This window comes from Macaca fascicularis, chromosome 8, assembly GCF_037993035.2.
Source record: "Macaca fascicularis isolate 582-1 chromosome 8, T2T-MFA8v1.1".
NCBI classification, from domain to species: Eukaryota; Metazoa; Chordata; class Mammalia; order Primates; family Cercopithecidae; genus Macaca; species Macaca fascicularis.
In genome coordinates this window covers 152,416,957-152,438,060 of record NC_088382.1, presented here as the reverse complement: position 1 = coordinate 152,438,060, position 21,104 = coordinate 152,416,957, and the positions used below count along the sequence as shown (strand labels likewise).

At 57.8% G+C, this 21,104-nt stretch overlaps 1 protein-coding gene across 3 annotated transcripts; it reads left to right on the top strand.

Moving 5' to 3' along the window:
* Nucleotides 1-8,048: 8,048 nt before the first annotated feature.
* Nucleotides 8,049-19,578, top strand: LOC123566754 (secreted Ly-6/uPAR-related protein 1). Of its 3 annotated transcripts, XM_065519713.1 has the most exons (4): nt 8,049-8,214; nt 9,439-9,558; nt 18,604-18,723; nt 19,249-19,578. In XM_065519713.1, the coding sequence occupies exons 1-4, from the start codon at nt 8,157-8,159 to the stop codon at nt 19,380-19,382; spliced, it is 432 nt and encodes a 143-aa protein (XP_065375785.1). In that variant the 5' UTR covers nt 8,049-8,156; the 3' UTR covers nt 19,383-19,578. The 3 variants fall into 3 exon arrangements, with proteins under 3 accessions (XP_065375785.1, XP_005564246.1, XP_005564245.2); XM_005564189.3 differs by lacking the exons at nt 18,604-18,723; nt 19,249-19,578 and adding an exon at nt 10,060-10,425; XM_005564188.4 differs by lacking the exons at nt 8,049-8,214; nt 9,439-9,558 and adding an exon at nt 18,119-18,197.
* The last annotated feature ends 1,526 nt before the right edge of the window (nt 19,579-21,104 follow it).

The following is a 21,104-nucleotide window of genomic DNA, read 5'->3' as shown; positions in this document are numbered from 1 at the left end:
CCCACTTCCGATGCCAGTCACAAGCCCCAGGTGTGGCCTGTGCTTCTGACCGACCTGCCATGAATCAGGGTTCCCACGACCCCCTCCTCGGGTTTGATGACTTGCTGGAGCAGCTCACAGGACTCAGGGACGCACTGACCAGCATTTACCCATTTATGACACAGGCTGTGACGAAGGTGCGGATGCACAGCAGGTGGAAGAGACACGCGGGGCAGGCATGGGGAGGGGCGCGGAGCTCTCAGGCCCTCCCAGGGGCACCCCCAGGCACCTGCACACGCTCTGCTGTCGGAAGCTCCCTGAACCCTGTCCTTTTGGGGAATTACGGAGGCTTCATTACGTAGGCATGATGGATTAAACTACCGGCCACTGATGAACCCAACCTGCCGCCCCCTCCTCTCCCCTGAAGGCTGGGGGTGGGGCTGAAGTCCCAGCTCTCTAATCCTGTGGGTCCCCATCCTGAAGCTCCCTGGGGACCCCCAGTCACCAGTCCTCTCATTAGCGTACAAAAGATGCCCTTGCCACTCCAGGGATTCCAAGGGTTTTAAGAGCTGTATGTCAGGAAACCAAAATATCCATTTCACAATCTCACAAAATAAGCATCTCACGTTCTCACAGGAATGAACCAACGAGAGTGCTAAAGCGTTCAGGGTTTATTTTCAAGATGATGAAAATGTGCTAAAACTGTGAATACACTAAAAACCACTGAATTACACACTTTAAATGGGTGGATTGTGTAGTATGTGAAGTATATTCAATAAAGCTGTTAAAAAAAATGTTAAAGAAAAGACACAAAACCAGAATTGGGATTCATAAATACTATCTAAAAATCTAAAATAAAATAAAATAAAACAAAATAAACAAACTGAAAGACAAGAAAAACAAGGAAATATTTGCCACACATGTAACATACGATGATTCCCTCCACACATAATGTCCACGAAAAGAGTCAAACTGTAAAATATGTGAAGACATTTATTCTGAGCCAGATATGAAGGGCCATAGCCCATGACACAGCCCTCAGGAGACCTGAGAACATGTGCTCAAGGTGGCTGAACATGGGGCACAGTCTAGTTTTAGGGAGACTGAAGACATCAATAAAATACATGGAAGAGGTACATTGGCTCCATCCGGAAAGGCGGGACAACTCCGGGGGATGAGGCTGGGGCAGGGTGGGGCGGGGGTGGCGCGGGAGGCGGGATTCCAGGATTTAGGCAGATTTAAAAATTTTCTGATTGGCAATTGGTTGAAAGAGTTAAGATTATCTAAAGACCTGGAATCAATAGAAAGGAATGTGTGGATTATAAGGGGTGTGGAGACCAGGGTTTTATCATCAGATGAAGCCTCCAGGTAGCAGGCTTCCGAGCCAATAGATGGTAAATGTTTCTCATCAGACTGCAGGTCTGTGTGGATGTTAACACTGGTCAGCTTTCCCTGAATTCCAAGAGGGAGGAGGGATGATGAGGCTGTCCAACCCTTTCCCATCATGGTCCAAACCAGTTTTTCAGGTTCACTTCGGAATACCCTAGCCGAGAAGAGAGTCCATTCAGATGGTTGGGGGCGGGGGCTTAGAATTTTATTTTTGGTTTACGGTAAATAATCCTTCCAGATCCCCAAAGAGCAACAGATATGAGCAGCCTGTTCAGAGAAAAAGCCATTCAAGTGGCCAAGCCAAGGAGAAGAAATTCAACCGTACTTAGAATCAGAGAGGTGCCAAGCAGTATCGTAAACCCCCAGGCAGGAGAGCGACCCGGCCACGTGGTGAGAAAGGACACGGACCAGCCTCTGTGCTGTCACAGATGCAGCCCTTGCAGGACAAATCAGCCCTGTCCAGGAAACTTCAAAATGCCACTAGCACTTTGTTGAATGCTGGCTCCCTAAAATGTCAGCAAAAACCCAAGGACAGGTCACCCCAGCTCCCTCCAGCACTCCTGGGATTTGAGTCTGATTTGAGGTAGGTCTTCCTAGGTGGGGGTTCAGTTAGGGTTGGGCCAGGACTCGGAAAAAGTAGTTTAGAATTTTGAGGCCATGGGTTCTGAGTCTGGAGGTGTCCCCCAACGGTTTCTATTGAAGAGTCAATAGGCCTTTTGGGAAGATCTTCAATAAATGATAGCTATTTGCTGCTTTATCTTCCTAGAAGCGTGAAGCTCAGGAATGAAGACGCAGGGTGGAAAGTCGTGGTCTAGGCCTGGCACGATGTCTCACTCCTGTAATCCCAGCACTTTGGGAGGCCAAGGTGGGCAGATCACTTGAGGTCATGAGTTCAAGACCAGCCTGGCCAACATGGTGAAACTCCATCTCTACTAAAAAACACGAAAATTAGCCAGGCGTGCTGGCATGCGCCTATAATCCCAGCTGCTCAGGAGGCTGAGGCAGGAGAATCACTTGAACCCAGGAGGGGGAGGTTGCAGTGAGCCGAGATAGCACCATTGTACTCCAGCCTGAGTGACAGAAGGAGACTCTGTCAAAGAAAAGGGAAGGGGAGGGGAGGAGATGGGAGGGGATCGTGGTCCCATGAACAGTGAGCCCTGTGGGTGGAGTTGGCTCCGGTTCTCAGTGTGAACAAGCCCCACTGCTCCCCACTGCTCCTAACAGGGTAGGGGGCAAAGAACGTGCACAGACAGATGTTCCCTGCAGTTTTCCCATCATGAAGCTGCAGGTGAGCTAACCTGTGTGCATGCAGAGGGTGGCACTGGAGGGCACATCCCTTCTGGAAGGACACAGGATACCTCCTTCCAACGTACAGCCCTTGGTGCTATTTGTGCCTCCACTTCCTTTTCAACATAGTAACATTGGTTTAGGAGCCATTGGTCTGCCCTGCTGGAGCCCCTCAGGGGGGATGCCCGGGAGAGCCAGAGCCCAGGTGGGGTAGCCCTTGAGACTCCCGGGAGGAGACCACCCTGAGGGCAGGCTGCGCGGGAAGGCTCACTGGGCCCTGGAGCTGCCGTGGCAGAGACAGCTCTTCTGGGTTCTGGGTGAGGGTGGGTGTTGCCAACATAAACTGGGAGGGACCGTGCAGGGGACAAGGCCACAGAGGGGGACAGTGCCAGCTCCTACAGGGCTCTGCGTGTCAGACTCAGGATTGTGTCTCCTGCCCACTCAGCACCTCTAAACCTGACTCCTTCCAGCCAGCCCCCAGGCCTCCCTGAGCCTTGCTGGCATCTAGCCTGGAAGGGTGCCCCGGCCTGAACTTTTGACACTTCCTTTTCCCGGTCCACCCAGGAAGCTGCTCAAATAGAGGAATTCCTCTTTTGGAGGCAAAAAAAGAAATGAGGCCGTCCCATACGAGTGTGATCAGAAACTACCCTGCCCCGGGCTTGGCCACAGCCTCCCACATGGGGCCTGGGGACTCCTGCCCCAAAGCAGAGTACGGGGCAGGGGTGAGAGGATGGAGGAGAAGCCACCAAGAGCAGAGCAGGTGGGGCTGTGTACAGGCAGGGCGTCCCTGGGTGCAGGGGAGATGCCCCCAGTGCTGCCCCTGTGGCACCTCACTGTGGCTTGGGGCCAGCCTGTGTTGGTAGAAGGCCCTGGCTTCCACCCACAACCATGCCAGGACACTGCCTGGCGCTGCAGGGGCTGGAAAACCACAGCTCCCTTTCCCAGGGGCCCTGGAGCCTAGGGGTGACCTCTATTTCCTGAATGTGGAAGGCAGGAATCCAGACAAGGCACCTACTTCTCGGCTGGCCACACGGGGTCCTGGCTCATGGGGCTTCCTGGCCACAGGCCACCTGGCAAAGGTATACACATGCACAGGCCCCGCCCACCGCCTCCCTGATGAGCAGTGGCTCCGCCCACCGCCTCCCTGATGAGCAGTGGGCATGGGGTCTCATTCCAGGAGTCTTTCCTCAAGGCCCATTGAGAGCCATCAGAAGACATTACTTGCAAGTGACCCTTGAGGGTCAGATTCTGGAGCTGGTCATCCAACCTCTGAGGGTCCCATCAGCCGAGAAGATGGGCAGCAACAAATCAGCTTCCAAATCCCTCCCCTGGGATGAGGTGGCCATGGAAGGTGAGGCTTTGGGGACAGCTGCACTTCATCATAAAGGCGAGAAGGGGGAAGGCAAGAGCAGAGGCCAGAAGCCACCTCCAATGAACCTCAGCACTTGCAGAGAGAATGACAAAGTTGGGGGTTTTACTGTTTGGTGCAAGATGCAGCCAGGGACGGAACATGTCTGCTAGTGGCAGAAAAGGAAGACAGAGACTGAAGCTGGAGGAGGATGCAGTGTGCGTGACTGACTGGCAGGCAGAGGGGTCACCTAAGGAGGACTGGAGGCCCTAGGGCAGAGAGTAGCCTCCGCCAGATGCCAGCAAGGAAACAGGGACATCAGCCCTGTGACCTCAAGGACACGGATTCTGCAGTGCCTGAGTGAGCCTGGACGAAGATTCTTTCTGGAACCTCCAGGTTGGAGTCCAGCCCCACCACACCTTGACTGCGGCCTGTGGGACCCTGAGCAGAGAGCCCAGCTGAACCCACGTGACAAGAAAGACCGTAGCTAAAAATGAGTGTTGTTTTAAGCCACTACGTGTAGGGTGATTTGCTACCCAGCAATAGACGCTAGTGCAGCTTGAGGCTCTGATGAAACTGGTGGCCACGTTGAACGGGCCCACATGGCCGGGAGCTGAGGGCGGCCTCCACCAACAGACAGTGAGGAACAGAATTTGGCCAACTCCACACCAGCTTAGAAGCAGGTCCTCCCCAAGCTGAGCCTTGAGATGATTATGGCTCAGCCAAAGCCTGCACTGAAGCCTGGGAGTGACCAGCAGCAACATGAAGCCATGCCCAGACTCCGAAACAGAAACAGTGATGCAGTAAGTGTGGGCAGCCACAGGATACTGACTGACCGCAGGGCGTGAGCAGACACAGAGCACTGGGTACTGATGGGACACCAGATGACCATGGACAGACCCTGGGTAGCACGGGACATGGCAGACCATGGAACCTGAGCTCCCATCCCACCCTGGGTACCATCCGACCCACTGACCTGTCAGCAGAAACTGCCAGGGACCAGAGTGTGGCCTCTCTTCACTGCTGCCCTCCCCCACCAGAGTGCCTCTAGGAGACAGACTTGAAACTTCACCCCGGCCCATGGAGAGGGATCTGGGGAAGGTCCTGGAGAAAGGCCTCACAGCAGGGGTCCAGTGTGCCCAGAAAAGAGGCAGTGGTGTGGGAGCAGGTGCAAGGGCCCCATCTGATCCCTGGATCACAGTTCAGGAGTAATTTCTTGAAGTCAGCAGCTCCAGTGGCAGCCTGACAATTCCTCAGTTTAGTGGCAGCATTACTGTGGGTGGAGGTCATCCCTGGAGGCTGTCTCTGGTCACACATTGAGCCCTGATCCTAGTTACACACTGATCCCAATCCAAGTCACAAGCTGAACTCTGACATTTGTCACATGCTGAGCCCTGCTCCCAATCACACACTAAGCCTTGATCCTGGTCACAAGCTGAGCCCTGACATTTGTACATGCTGAGACCTGCTCCTAATCACACACTAAGCCCTGATCCTAGTCACAAACTGAGCTCTGACTTTTGTTACATGCTAAGCCCTGCTCCTGATCACACACTGAGCCTTGATCTTAGTCACAAGCTGAGCTCTGACATTTGTTACATGCTGAGCCCTGCTCCTGATCCTGATTACAAGCTCAGCCCTGGCATTTGTTATGTGCTGAGCCCTGTTCCTGATCACACATTGAGCCCTGATCCTGAATACAAGCTGAGCTCTGACATTTGTTACATGCTGAGCCCTGCTCCTGATCACACACTGAGCCCTGATCCTCACAAGTTGAGCCCTGACATTTGTTACATGCCAAGCCCTGCTCCTGATCACACACTGAGCCCTGATCCTAGCCACAAGCTGAGCTCTGACATTTGTTACATGCTGAGCCCTGCTCCTGATCGCTACTGAGCCCTGATCTTAGTCACAAGGTGAGCCTTCCTCCTGATCACACATTGACTCTGATCCTGGTCATGTGCTGAGCTCTGACATTTGTAATATGCTGAGCCCTGATCTTAATAATACACTTATCCCGGATTCTGGTCACACACTGAGCCCTGACCCAGAAGTTCCTAGTGGAACTGAGGAGGGAAGGGTGTGGTCTTCTCGAAACACAGTCCTCCCAAAGAAAGCCAGCCCAGACCCTGGCCAGGCCACATTTTTCCACACCCCAATCAGGCAGCTGCAACTTTGCAGAAAGGCTTAGCCTGGATCTCTCCACTGGGGGTCAGGCAGAAATTCCAGGAGGAGCTGGATGCCTGGGGGCCAGGCGTGTGTTCTGGGTAGAAGGCACAGGTGGGGCCCCTGGGTTTGAGGACAGGAAGGAGCTGGGCCATGCCATGTCAGAGGAATTGGGTCAGGCCTCAAGAGGAACCCAGGGTGTGTAGGGTGGGGTGTCTAATCCAGTTAGCTGCACCCAGCATCAACGGCCAATTGCAGCGTGGCTGAGTGGCACCATGCAAAACCAGACAGGCTTGCTGCTGTTCGGCCTTCACCCAGCCCTGGCTGGGCGGCCTTGCCTAAGTCAATTACTTCTCAGAGCCATAGTTCCCTTATGCAAAATAAATGCATTAGCACTGTGCACTTCTGGAGCTGCAGTGAGGAAAAGTGAGATCCACTAGGCTAAGTCTCTGACACAAGTGGGGTGCTAGGGAATCCTGGGTGCCCCGCTCACTACCCCTGCACACTCTGCCCCCACCTAGTGCTCAGGGAGACACAGGCTCTCTCAGTCGCTGGGGCGAAGACCAGATCCCAAACAGAGCTGATCCAGCAGGAAAACCCAGGGACCCCAAAAGGGCCATGGCAAGGAGGGGGTGCGGGCAGGTGAGTGCAGTCTACCAAAGACAGAATTTCAACCAATGGGGCAGGAGAGGGAAGGGCATTCCTGGCAGTGGGAACAGCAGGAACGAAGACCAGGAGGGGGTGGGATTTAGGCGCTCGGGCTGAAGAGCTCCAGTGTGAGTCTCAGCATAGCTGACATCATGGCCTTGATGGCCAGGGCCCAGGAAGACGCAGGCTGCTTGTCATGCATCCGTCCCCCCACCCCCACACGCTACACACTGGCAGCAGCAGGACTGGGAGCAGGAGGTGGCAGGATCACAGACCAGACACAACCTGGGGAGGCTGGTGCAGGCACTCTGGGGGGATGTCCGTAGGGGGAGCGGGGAGCTGAGCTGGAGATGGCCTGAGTCATCCCAACCCAAAGTCACTGTCCCCTGTCTGGGCCCGGGGCAAGGAACTTTCCCTCAGTTTCCTTACCTGCAAGCAGGCGGTAAGCCCTGCCTGAGGGCAGCCTTATCGGAAGGTTAGAGATGAAGGTGTCCAGCTGGCAGGTGGCTGGGGGCATGGGATTAGCGCCCCCAAGGGACCCCAGCTCCTCCCCACCCCACTCTCCATCCAGGACCTTCTCTGCTGACCCAGTAGTTTTTGGCGTTTGTCTCCTTAAGCCTCTGAGCAAACCGTGTAGCTGACTGTCCGGGTGGCAGTTCAGTCCCAGGCCCCCAGTACCCAGCCTGACCACCCAAAGGAGCTGGGAGGTGGGACCAAGGTCCTCCTGGGAAGATTCCAGCCCGGAATCTGGGAAGATCCAGCACACGGATCTGCCCTGGAACACAGATGACCTGAAGCAGGAAGGATCCCTGAGGAGCCAGCAGCAGAGAGTGGCCCACCACCCTTCCCTGTCCCCTTCCAGGCCGTGTAGGGGGGTCCCTGGGCTGCCTGGGGTGAGTCAGTGGGGGCTGTCCTGGATGGAGGGGAGTGGAGAGAAGAGTCGAGTCATAGGGTGTGTAGGAGTCAAGGAGGGTCCCCACAAAGGGAAGGGGGGGCAGCCCCAGGACACGGCAGCAGAGGTGGGGAGCTGGAGGGGTCAGGAAGGGGCCGGGAGGGGACCCGCCCGTTACTGGAGGAATGAGGAAGAGACAGGGAGGGTCCCAGGTGGGTGGGGTGGGCCTAGAGGGCCAGGCTGGGAGTGGGAGGAGCAGCCTGGAAGGATAGGGAGCCCCTGGAGGCGGGCCTGGGGCGGGGTCTTCACACCTCCACCCTCGGGAAACTTGATCCCACTAATCCGCTCAGCAGACCGGTCTGTCGGCCACCTCACTTGGTGTCCGCTGTACCCCGCCGGGCAGGAGCACTCCCACTAGGGTGAGAGCACGGAGGAGTGGGCCGGACCATGAGGGGGATGCGGCTGGCGCTCCTGGCGCTGGTGCTGGCTGCCTGCGGAGAGCTCGGTGAGGCGTGGGACCCACGGGGAGCTGCGGCAGAGGGAGATGCCACCCACTGACATTCGCACACTGTTCCTGGGGAGGGCACCCCAGGAAGGGGCCTCAGAGGCAGGAGAAGCCAGAGGAGCGGGGCCGGGGTGTGGCCCACCCCTCGCCATAAGGAGAGGAGGGTGGAGATGGAGAGAGGGGCGGGCGGTGAGGGGGGCAGGAGCCTAATGAGGGTGAGCAGAGGGTGGCCTTTGAGGTAGGCAGGGGGCAGCCAGCCACATCCCTGGGCACCAGCCTGGGTGTCGCACTTTATGGGGGGTTATGGGCACCCGAAGGGCCTTGAGCAGGGGAAGGAAGGGGACCCCAGGGAGGCTTTGAGGCTGGGGTGGCAGTAGGGATGGAGACGAGTGGGGAAACCAGACACACGGGGTGGGGTGACTCCCTCACATGGGGCCTGAAACAACCATCGGGGCAATGTCCTGGACTCAACCAGAAGCAGCTGGGCCCAGAGACCCCTGGCAGATGGCTCTGCCCATTTCCCAGAAACAGGTGCACCAGAGGGGGCAGAGGCCCTGCTGGGTTCCCAAAGTGGGGACGGAGGAGTCAGGCCTAGCTGTGCAGCTGGCTGCCCCAGCCAGCATGGGGGCCAGCCAGACCCACCTGGGCTGCTGCCGTTGGGGCTGGGGTCACTAGAGCAGGAGGAAATTGAAGCCTCTCTGTCCCCCTGCCGGCCTGTGAGTCCCTGTGGGAGACGAGTGGGCACCCAGACGCAGCCTGGACGTAGCCTGGTCCACCCTGCATTCCATGGGCCTCCTGGCCGGATCCCTTAACCCCAACAGCAGCACTTCCCTGATGGGGAAACTGAGAGGGTAACCTGCTCCCAGCCACGCCCCCACCTGAGGCTTCCTGCTTGAGGTGCCTCTTGCTATGAAGATGCCAGGGCTTCAGTCCCCCTGAGTCTCCCAAACGTTTCCAAAGGGACTTGGCTTGGCCCCGCCCAGGCCTTGCCGGCTGGATCCCCGCCCCCAGCAGCTGACTCTGACTCTGGGATGCAGGGTCCCGAGGCGGAGCCCAGCCTGTCCCCAACCCCAGGCTCCTGGTATTGTTCCTGAGTTTTGGCCGGTGGGCACCTTGACCCTGGCCAGTGTCACTGTCCCCTTCAGACCTGGGCTTCCAGGACAGACTGTCTCTAGGCTTGGGAGGGGTGAAGCCTGCCTGACAGCCCTTGTCCCTTCTCCCCAGCGCCGGCCCTGCACTGCTACGTCTGTCTGGAGCCCACAGGAGTGTCCGACTGCAACACCATCGCCACCTGTACCATGAATGAAACCATGTGCAAGACAACACTCTACTCCCGGGAGATAGGTCAGTGGGCACGGAAGGCGGGCAGAGCTGGGTGCCCGGTCAGAGCCACCTCCAGCCCAGTCACCCCCAGCCAGCTTGGCCCCAGTGCACAGCCACCACCTCACCCATCTCCAAAAATGGCTTTCTGCCTGAGCTAGGCCTCCCTCTGCCCTCCCCTTTCTTCCTCTCTCCCTCCTGTCCTTCAGTGGGGAACACATCTGCGACCTCGTTTTGGGGGGACTGGGGAAGGTGGGCACACTTACAGACTTTGGTTTCACAGTCACCTCAGGGTGGGAACTGCCCCATCAGGTAGGGTGCAGAATGCCAGGTGTGTGCCTGGCACATGGTAGACACCCGGACAACACCAGTGGGAGGAAAGAAGAAGAGGAGGGCACTGGGCCAGGAGGGATGGAAACCCGGGTGGTGACCCCAGAGTGAGGCCTGCATGAGGTGGTGCCGGCAGGGACCAGGGCTTGGAGGCAGTAACCAGCCCTGATGGCTGACTCTTCCCGCACCCCACAGTGTACCCCTTCCAGGGGGACTCCACAGTGACCAAGTCCTGCGCCAGCAAGTGTGAGCCCTCGGATGTGGATGGCATTGGCCAGACCCGGCCCGTGTCCTGCTGCAACACTGAGCTGTGCAATGTAGATGGGGCACCTGCTCTGAACAGCCCTCACTGCCTGGCTGGGGCCCTCACGCTTCTCCCACTCCTGAACCTCCGACTCTAGAGTCCCCCCCAACCCCCATGGCGCTGCGCCAGCAGGCCCTGTGCGGCCCAGCCCCGAATGCTTTGAAGAAGTGCCCCCTGCACCAGGACTCCTGAGTCTCCTTTCTGGGCACAGACCTGCCTTCTAGGGCAGAGAAAGGGGCCCCGAGCTGCATCTCTAACCCTGTCTATGTCCCCGTTCCTGTTTGTCTGTCTCTCTTCCTGCCTTCCTGTGATGTTAAGCTCTATCCCATCGTGAGAACAGCCACTGGGCCTGGGACCCCCACACAAACCATGCAGATCTCTGCTCTCAGGGGATGTGGGGGCCTGACCAGGGTGGGGCAGGAGCTGAGACCCATGGGCAAGGGAGCACCACATCTACCAGGGTAAAGTCAGGGCCGGCTCCTGGAGGAGGGGGCATCAGGGCCAGGCCTTGAATGACGGAGAGATCTGGCAGGCCTTGAGGAGGGCAAGGCATTGTCAGGTGACAGGAAGGTCAAGGCAGTGACCAGGATCTGGGGTTGTCCCCTGGAGCACCCCACTACCCACCTCCCCAGCCTAAGCAGGGCCTTGCCCCAAGGCTGATGGTGGAGGCTGCTTTGAGGAGGAGGCCATGGGCCAGATCCCACTGAGTCCACTGCCTGCCTCTCCGGGCTCACCCCACATGTCCACTTCATATCCCTGCCCTCACTTAGCTCTACTCCCAGGGGTCGGGTGCCCAGGGGGCCAGATGCCCAGGGCAGCACAAGTTCTGGTGCAGAAGGGGCCTTCATTTCACCTTGGCCCTAGGACAGTGCCCCAGTCCTCCAGGCAACTCACCAGGGAGTCCTCTGCCCCAGAGGCCTCCAGGCTGAGACTCCCCATGATCACAGGCAGGGACATGCATGCACACACATGCACATGGTCCTAGAAACACACAAGGAACTCAAGGACATGAGGAAGGACAGGACCCAGTGGTCCTACTACCCAGCACTGGCCCCTCCCAAGGGCTGCGCAAGGGAGGTGGTGGCAGGAGACGGGCCCCAGCCTGGACAGAAGAGAAGAATGTTCACCCTGGAACCTGCCCCTCCCCCTGGACCCTGCAGACCCCCACTGAGCCTACCCACCTCACCCTCCCTGCTTCAGGAGCTCTTTCTGGGCCCCTGGGTGTCACCCTCCTGGGACTAGACCTGTAGTTCACAGTGGGCGCTATGGTCCAGGGCCTGCTCCCAGGGGCCAGGCCCCCACAGCCCAGTGAGTCCCACCACCTGGAACACAGTGACCATCGGTCAGAGATGCCTTGGGGGTAGAATGAGGGCAGCCTCCTGGAGAGGAAGGGGCCTGGGAGGCTAGGAACATTCTAGTGCTGTCTTGGATGCCGCATCCAGGCTGTGACCCTGAGCTCTGATTTTGTCAAGAGGGAGACACGCTCTCAGCCATCAAACATGTCACAGCTCTCAGCTGGCTTTTCTCAAGACTCTCACAAAGTGGCCTCAAAGCCTAGTCTGAGACTCTATTTACACACACACAAACACACACACACACACACACACACACCCTACAGAGACTGGGAACAAGGCCTATCTGTGATCAGAGATCAGGACTCAGCCTGGAATCAGGATGGGGGCTTAGTCTTTGGCCGGTGATCAAGGCTCAATCTGTAACCAGTGCCAAGCCTTGATCTATGATTGATGTCCTGGCTCCGTGTGTGAGCCTGTAGCTCAGCCACAGAGTATGACTCAGTCAAGGGCCAAGGATCGGGATTCGATCTCTAACCAGGATCCAGGCTCAGTGTGTGATTGTGTGATCAGGAAAAGGCTTCAGTCAATGATAGGGGAAGAGGCTCAGTTAAGGCCCAAGCACAGGCTGTGAGTGAGGCCCATTCCAAGCCTCAGAGCCCTATCTTTGACCTTAACCTCACCGTCCACGATGCCACCTTTTGGGTGCCTGTCCCTGAGATTCCCCATGACCCAAGTCCTTCAACCAGGCTTACTCCTCAGCTTGCCAGTGGGGTAGGAGGGGCTTATAGTGAGTGCCAGGGCAGGGACCCAGGGCCCCACCAGTGCAGTGCCCTGGGCAGTTTCACAGCCTGTAGGAATGAGCAGGGCAGGGCATGGTTTGATGGGAAAAGGAAGAGCCAGTGGTTCCAGATTTTGGTTAGAAGAGGAGCCAGGAGCAGGCAGGGGAGGGGAGGAGTTGAACCCAGTGTCTGGTGGCGCAGGCCACTCCCACCCCTGGCGGGCTGATGGGGTGGGCTCTGCTCCTCTCTAGGACCTGCCAGTTCCAGCACCCTCTGCCCCGGCCCCATCACATCTGGCCCTGAAATCAGAGGAATGATGAGACCACCTTGCCAGCCGTCCTTTTTTCTCTCCTACTCCTGACCTTCCCAAGGCCACCTGCTGTGACCTTCCAGAACAGGACGAACCCCTGCCTCACTTCCTCAGGGAGCAGGTCTCAGCCCACCCCGGGCAGGGATGTCTGGATCTCAAATGCAGACAAGAGAGCCAGGACAAAGCTGGAACCCAGCACTAACCTTCTTTTTTTTTTTTTTTTTTTGAGACAGAGTCTTGCTCTGTCGCCCAGGCTGGAGTGCAGTGGCACGATCTCTGCTCACCGCAAGCTCTACCTCCCGGGTTCACGCCATTCTCCTGCCTCAGCCTCCCGAGTAGCTGGGACCACAGGAGCCGCCACCTCGCCCGGCTAATTTTTTGTGTTTTTAGTAGAGACGGGGTTTCGCCGTGTTAGCCAGGATGGTCTCGATCTCCTGACCTTGTGATCCGCCCGTCTCGGCCTCCCAAAGTGCTGGGATTACAGGCTTGAGCCACCGCGCCCGGCCCCCAGCACTAACCTTCAAGAGGACAAAGCACCCTCAGGACCTCAGTCATCACCTCCCATATCTCGGCATTAGCAATCCCCCCACCGCACTGCCAGGACATCTTCCTCAGCCTCAGCCCTGTGCCCGCTGTCATCATGCCATCTAAGCCACCAGTCAGTGTCCCTGGGTAGCTACTGCAGCCACCTCCAGCTCCTTGCCTCCCCCTTTCTATTCTAACCATTGTTAAATCAGCAGCCAAAGCTGAGAGCTCACTCAGTGCCTGTCTATGCAAAAAACCCCAATCCTGGCCAGGTGCGGTGTCTCATGCCTGTAATCCCAGCACTTTGGAGGCCAAGGTGGGCGGATCACGAGGTCAGGAGATCGAGACCATCCTGGCTAACGTGGTGAAACCCCGTCTCTACTAAAAATACAAAGTGGTGGCGGGCGCCTGTAGTCCCAGCTACTCAGGAGGCTGAGGCAGGAGAATGCGTGAACCCGGGAGGCAGAGCTTGCAGTGAGCCAAGATTGCGCCACTGCACTCCAGCCTGGGCGACAGAGCCAGACTCCGTCTCAAAAAAAAAAAAAAAAAACTCAACCCTCCAAGGTACTTGACTAGCTACCAGACTCACCTGTGAGATGTGACTGGCTCTGCAGCCTGGACACAGGGTCAGAACCAAGGCTGGGGGTATCAGACTGGCAAGTCCGAGATCCCATGGAAGAAGGCCTGAAACAGGTCTGTCCCAGTGGGGCAGGTTCTGCCCTGAGAAGGAGTAAGATTCCCATTCCCAGGGGTGTCCAAAGCTGTGCTGAGTTCTGTTAGAGAGGTTACAAAGCATTTGTACCCTGGGGAGAGGTCATCCTGAATGCCCACAAATACCCATCCTGGGTCACCTTGGAAGAAACAACATTAAGCCTGTCTTTAACTACTCATCCACCCATTCATTCCATCCATCCACACATCCACCCACCCATCCATCCATCCATCCATCCTCCACCCACCCACTCAACCATCCATCTCCCCTTTTAGCCATACATTATTCACCCATCCATCCTTCTACCCATATGCCCACCCACCCATCCATCACTCTCTTCATCCATCCACCCATCCCCTATCCGTTTATCTATCCATACATCCATTCATCTATCCATCCATCCATCCACTCATCCATCCACTCATCCATCCACCCATCCATCCACCCATCCATCCATCTTCTGTCCAGTCTCCATTTATTCACTCATCCATCCATCCCCCCTTTCATCTACCCATCCACCCACCCCTGCATCTATCCCTCTTCTCTCTCCCAACCATCCACCCACCCATCCATCCACCCACCCATCCATCCACCCATCCACCCACCCATTCATTCAGCCATCCTCCATCCATCCACCAAGGCACCTACCTATTCATCCATCTATCCCCCTTCCATCTACCCATCCATCCATTTTCCATCCATCCCCCATCTATCCATCCACCCACACATCCATCCATCCATCCACCCATCCATCCATCCATCCATCCTCCACCCATTCCCCCATCTATCCATCCATCCATCCATCCATCCATCCATCCATCCATCCATCCATCCATCCATCCTCCAGCAAATACTGCTCAACGGTCAGCATGGTCAGACCCAGGCTGTGGGAGAAGGATTCTTAGAGGAATGGAAACATGTTCTACTTGAGGAGATGACAGTCCAGTAGTCCCTCAGGCCAGCCCAGACAGGGCAAGCATCAAACACCAACGGTGGTGGTGGGGCTTTTTGACTGCATGCTGAAGGCAGTGGAGAGCCAGGGAGCGTTTCTGGGAAGAGCAGTGTCATGGCCAGTTTGAATTTTAGCTGGTCTCTCTGAGAGGAGGGTGAAGAGTGTAGCCAAGGAGAAAGGGTCAGGCCCCTGGGAAAGAGACTGGGCTGACATGGCAGATAGCTGGGGCTTGGTGTGAACTGGCTCAGTGCTGCAGGCCTACCATGGATGAGAACTCCGGGGTTTGGGAAATGGAGCTGCCCTCAAAAAACCTGGTCTCCCGGTTCCGCATGTCGGGAAAAGGTGTGGATTCATGGAGAGGCAGGAGGAGGAGAGGGCAGTCACCTAACTAGGGCATAAATTCTCCCTGCTTGAGTCGTGTCTGACACAGTGCTGCTTTTCCACCTGCCAATAGGGTGCTGGCCTCAGGGATGGGCCAAGTTAGTGCCCACTCTTCCCACACAGCAGAAAGGCTGCCTGTGCCCCTCTGCTGGCTGATACTCCCACCCAGAGCACCCTCTGAGGACTTCCCTCCCTTTCAAAGCCAATGCAAGCAGCAGCTGAGAGCAGTACCCCTGTCCTCAGCATCTGCCCACCTCTACCCCAAGTACACCTGCACTGTAATCAACACAGAGCTGAGGCAAAAGCGTGATGGAGACCCATCCTTTGCCAGATACTTGCTAGTTTTCACAACCACCCTCTGGCAGATGTTCCCCTGACCAGTGTATAGATGAAAGAAAGTGGGGTGAGAGTGTCTTGTGAGTAGACATAAGCCACACGGAAGGCTGGGTGGAGCTCAGGTTCCAGAACTGGACAGTCTCTGACTCCTCTCGAAACATCTGGGTGTATCTGTGGACCAAGCCCTGGGGAGAGGCTGCTCTTGGCTGCCATCTGTGCACCAACCCATGTCAGCCCCTTTGTTTGATTTGCAGTAACTACGCCCTCCCTTGGCTTTCTTGCAACCATCCCATAGCCTCACACAACTCACCTCAGCCCACAAGGCCAGGTCACTTCAGCTTTCACAACTACTAACAGAAAACCAAAGACTGGAGGGAAAAAGGGACCACATCAAGGCCACAGATGGAGAGAGCAGTAGGCCAAGACCAGAACCCAGGACTCCTGGTGCCAGTCCAGAGCTCCTTCCGGCATCGAATTCTGCCTCAGAAGGGCCCACTCACTCACTACACATTTGTCTGCCACCACGCTTATAGCCACCCATCCCTCCATCCCTGAATTCTCCCATCATTCATTTTTTCACCCATCAACTATCTCAAATGTCATTCATTCAGTAATCCATCCACTCATCTTTCCCCCATTCATTCCTCTATCCTCCACCCACCCATCCACCCATCCTCCATCCATCCTTCTGAAATCCACCTATCCAAACATCTATCCAACATCCATCCATGCATCCACCCACCCCTCCTCCACCCATCCTCTGCCCATCCACCCATCCATCCCCCATCCATCCACTCATTCTCCTCTCATCCCCCATCCATCCACTCATCCTCCCCTCATCCCCCACACATCCACCCATCCATCTTCCACCCATTCCCCATCCATCTCCCACACATCCACCCATCCATCCCCCATCCATCCCATATTCTCCCCCACTCATCCATCTACCCATCCAGCCATCTATCCATCCATCCATCCACCCACTCCTCCATCCATCCATCCACCCATCCATCCATCTATCCATCCCCCACTCATCCTCCACTCATCCCCCACCCATCCACCCATACATCCTCCACCCATTTCCCATCCATCCCCCATCCATCCACCCATCCATCTCCTATCCATTCCATATTCATCCCCTACTCATCCATCTACCCATCCATCCATCTATCCATCCATCCCCCACCCATCCACCCATCCAGCCTCCACCCATTTCCCATCCATCCCCCATCTATCCACCCATCCATCCCCACCCATCCAAACATACGTCCTCCACCCATTTCCTGTCCATCCCCCACCCATCCATCCTCCACCCATTTCCCATCCATCTCCCATCCATCCATCCATCCATCCCCCACCCATCCACCCATATGTTCTCCACCCATTCCCCATCTATCCCCCACGCATCCACCCATCCATCCTCCACCCATTCCCCATCCACCCATCCATCCACCCACCCACCCGTCCATCCATCCATCCCCCATCCATCCTCTATTAATTCCCGACCCATCCACCTATACATCCTCCACCCATTTCCCATCCATCTCCCACCATCCACCCATCCATCCCATATTCATCCCCCACACATCCACACACTCATCCATCCACCCATCCACCCATTCATCAACCCATCCATCCCCCATTCATTCACCCATCCATCCCCTATCCATCCCCTATTCATCCCCCATTCATCCATCCCCCATCCATCCATCCATCAACTCATCCATCTATGCAACCACCCATTAGGACATCACAGGACAGAGAAACCAGAGAGGCTGGTATACCTAGAAGGACTGTGGAGAGGAGCACCTTAGTGGGCCTCACAGCATGGGGAAGATGTGGGACATCAGATGGGAGACCAGGCAATGTGGTCACTGAGCGGCATGGCATAGGCAGGCATGGATATGGAACAGGGTGTGGTAGGCGGCATGCAGTAAAGAGCAGACAACACAGTCAGGCCAGGAGGCTGGAGGATGAGCAGAATCCTATTGTCAGGAACCTAAAACCAAGAAACTTAGGCTTGGTCTAAAGGTCATTAGTGGGAAGGGGCTGGCAGTGATGAGCGGCCACTCCTGGGCCCAACCCTGTCAGCCTGAGAGCAGTCTAGCTGCCCCACGCTACCGTCACCTGACACCTGCTTCCTACCTCTGGCCTCTACTTTGCAGGTGTGTATCAGGTGTACCCAGACCAGGTAGAGGTCTGTGGAGAGGGCTGCAGGCCCGGCTGCAGGGAGGGGGTGTCAGGCAGGGCTAGAGCAACAAGGGCAGAGGCCACACTGACCCGGGTCTTAAGGGTCCCCCAGGTTGGGGCTGGGTGGCCTATGTGAACCCCAGAGGCACAGCCAGGACATGGGGGCTCATCCGAGGGGCAGTCTGAGCTCAGTGGGAAAGGCCTTCTCTGTCAGAGCTGTCCCAGGACCACTGGACATGGCTGGGGAAGAGTGAGTTCCCCAGTGCTGGAGGTGTGCAAGCAGAGGGCAGGGTCATCGTCCTCAGAGCTCCCAGATCCAGCTCCCTGCCTGCCTGCCATGTTCCTGCCAGCTGCCTCCCCACTGGGCCCTGTACCGCCTTCCTGACTCACACGGCCAGTTCTGCCACCGCCCAGAAGCCGGTGCCCAAGGGGCTGGGTATAAATCCTTGATGTGAGGCTGGCTGCCTCTCGTTGCTCCTGACCACGGAGCAATGGACTCTCGCTGGGCTGTGCAGCTGCTGCTCGTGGCAGCCTGGAGCATGGGCTGCGGTGAGTAGGCCAAAGGCTGGTGGGGACCCTGCCTCTGAGTTTATCTGCCCACCTCCTAGGGGGATGGGGCTGTTAGGGGTGCTTTGGAGCCGAGAGCCTCCTTAGGCCCCCATGAGGCTCACACTCCTCATTCTCAGTGACCCTCCTGGATCCCAGAGCCCAGCTTCACCCTGGGACAGGGGTCATGGCTCCATTCTGCAGGAAGGAAGATGGAGGCTTGGTGGAGGGATGCAGCATTCAAGTCTGTGGCTCAGCTCAGTTAGAGAAAGCTGCCAGAGAGGCCCCTTTGAAGGGCTCCCCAGGGCCTTGAAAGATGTCAGCGAGACTCCTTCAGCCCCTGCCTCCTGGTTCCAGGATGAGGCCCCCGAGGCCAGGTGATGAGGTTCTGCCCCCATCCCTCACCTAGGTGAGGCCCTCAAGTGCTACACCTGCGAGCAGCCCATGGTCAGTGCTGCCTGCAAGACCATTACCTACTGCAAGCCGGAGGACACAGCCTGCATGACCACACTGGTGACGGTGGAGGCAGGTGAGTACAGGCCCCACGGCAGTGCCGGCTGCACTGGAGTCAGGGCCACCTCCCCCAAGTGCCTCCCTCCTTTGCTGGTGCTCCTCTCAGCCCAAAAGGCAGCAGGTGGGATGGGCAGAACAGGCTGCCACACCTTGGCTGGGGTACCTTCCACGAGGGTGGCACAGCCCCCTCAGAGATCCAGTCCTGGGGCACCAGGCGCTGGAGGTGGGTGGGGCTTAATGGTCGGGGTCCCCTGGGGGCTCAAACACCAGCTCTGACACAGACCCACTGGGTGGTGTTGCCACAGCCTCTGGGCTCGGGCTCCCACCTCAGGGCAGGCACTTCAGAGGTCCGACAAGTCCTAATAATTCATGAACAGGTCACAGTCGGAGGAGGGCTGGGCCCCGGGCGGCTTCACAGATGTGGGCTATTGGGAACGGGGATCCCAGGGAGGGCGAGGTCAGCGGACGGCGGTTGGGAGCAGTGCAGCAGCAGGCAGGCGCTGCAGAGGAGTGTGGGTTCTGACACCGGCCCACCCTGCAGAGTTCCCCTTCAACCAGAGCCCCGTGGTGACCCGCTCCTGCTCCCGCTCCTGTATGGCCACCGACCCCGACAGCATCGGGGCCGCCCACCTGATCTACTGCTGCTTCCGAGACCTCTGCAACTCGGAACTCTGAACCGAGGGCGGCAGGGTGGAAGGTGCTCCTCAGGCACCTCCTCTCTGACGGGGCCGGCTCCACCTGCGGTCACCTCCCCCTGCCTCCTGCTGCCGGGGCACAGCTCACTCATGGCGTCTGAGGGGAGAGAACCACACCAGGGGCACCCTCTGCCTTCCATACCCCACACTTATAAAACATAAATAAGCCAAGAGTGGAGATGACTTTTGTCCTTCCTGGGCACTGACACCCCGCAGAGCTGGCCTTCAGGAGAGCCAGGCTGAGTGACAGCACATTCTAGGCACCTGCTCCTCCCTATCACCCAGAGCCTCTGTGACCCATTTCACAGACAGGAAAAGAGAGACTTAGGGGGAGAAATGCCTCCTGGGCCCCTTTCCTGATGCAAACTAGCCTGGCATCTCAGACCAAGGCCTGTTTCCTAGCCCAGGGAACATCTCCTCCCGCTAAAATCTCCCCCGCAGACACTGGAGGCGTCACTCCCACCCTGGAGTGGAAAGGAAGCTCAGAGTTGGAATCCACTTTCCTCCCAGGGTGGATGCATCTGGCTCTGCCTGCGAGGCCCAGGGGGTCTTCCTGGGCGTGTGCACCTGGGCCTGCTGGTACCACACAGCTCCACGGTTTCAGTCACCTCCTCTGACAACTGCCCGCTGTCCCCTTGGGACGGCTGAGGAGATTAGAGGAGGAGGAGCCCAGGGTCCTCAGGACCCAGGAGACCTGACTTTCAGGCTTGCTTCCCCCTCTGCCTGGCCCTGGCTGTCCCATCACAGTCACAGTGCTCTGTGCCACTGTCGCCACCGTCAGGAGGTGGGCAGAGCCAGCGGGGAGCACGGGCTGCTGTGGGCCTGAGCCACCCCCAGACATTGCCCCTCATCAGGCCCCAGTCCCCTGGTGTCCCCTGGGCTGCACACCTTCTAAGCACTGCCCAGCTAGGTCTTGGGTTCTAAGGCCTCACACGTCAGCTGGGCCATGCCCGTGGGGTCGTGCGGGCACCTGCGGCTGCTGGGGTGGGAGCAGTATGCAGCAGGCAGTAGTCTGACCAGTTGGGCATATCCGAGGCGCATGCGGGAGTAACCAGGGCAGTGGCGGGGGTCGCAGGACCCCTGTGAGAGCTCACCTCTCTCTATGAAGGGCCCAGATGTCAGAACCTACCCCTACCTCTACACCCTCCCAGAAATACCAGGAATTAAATGCTCTCCCTGGGGAGCAGCCCCGACCAGAGAAAGCTGCCAGAGAGGCCCCCTTGAAAGGCTCCCCGGGGCCTCCCCGCTAGCCAGCACCGGGCCTGCGGTGTGGCTGCCCGTTAGGGCACGTCCCCTGGGTCATGGCCGGACCTCCAAGGGCCTCACCAGGGCCTGGATTGGAGCCAAGGGGCCAGGGCCTTGACCTCACCAGGTGGACCAAGCAAGAAGTCGCCGCATCTCTGGCGGCGTCCCCAGAGGCGCAATGGGGTGAGGCCTCCAGGCTCTTTCGGAGCGCAGTGGGGAAGGCTCAGCGGGTGCCCCCATCCCTGGGAAGGTACCTGCGGGGGCCCCCCGGCGCTGACCCCGCACAGCCAGCAGAGGGCGCGCGCCCGAGCCCCGGAACCCGCGCCGCGAAGGCCCCTCCCAGAGCTCTCTCCGCGAGCACGCAGCGACCCTGTGCACTCTGCCAGGAACCTCCACTGCGAGCGCGGCCGCGCCGCCTGGACCCCGGGGTCCCGCAGCACAGAGTTCAGAGACCGGC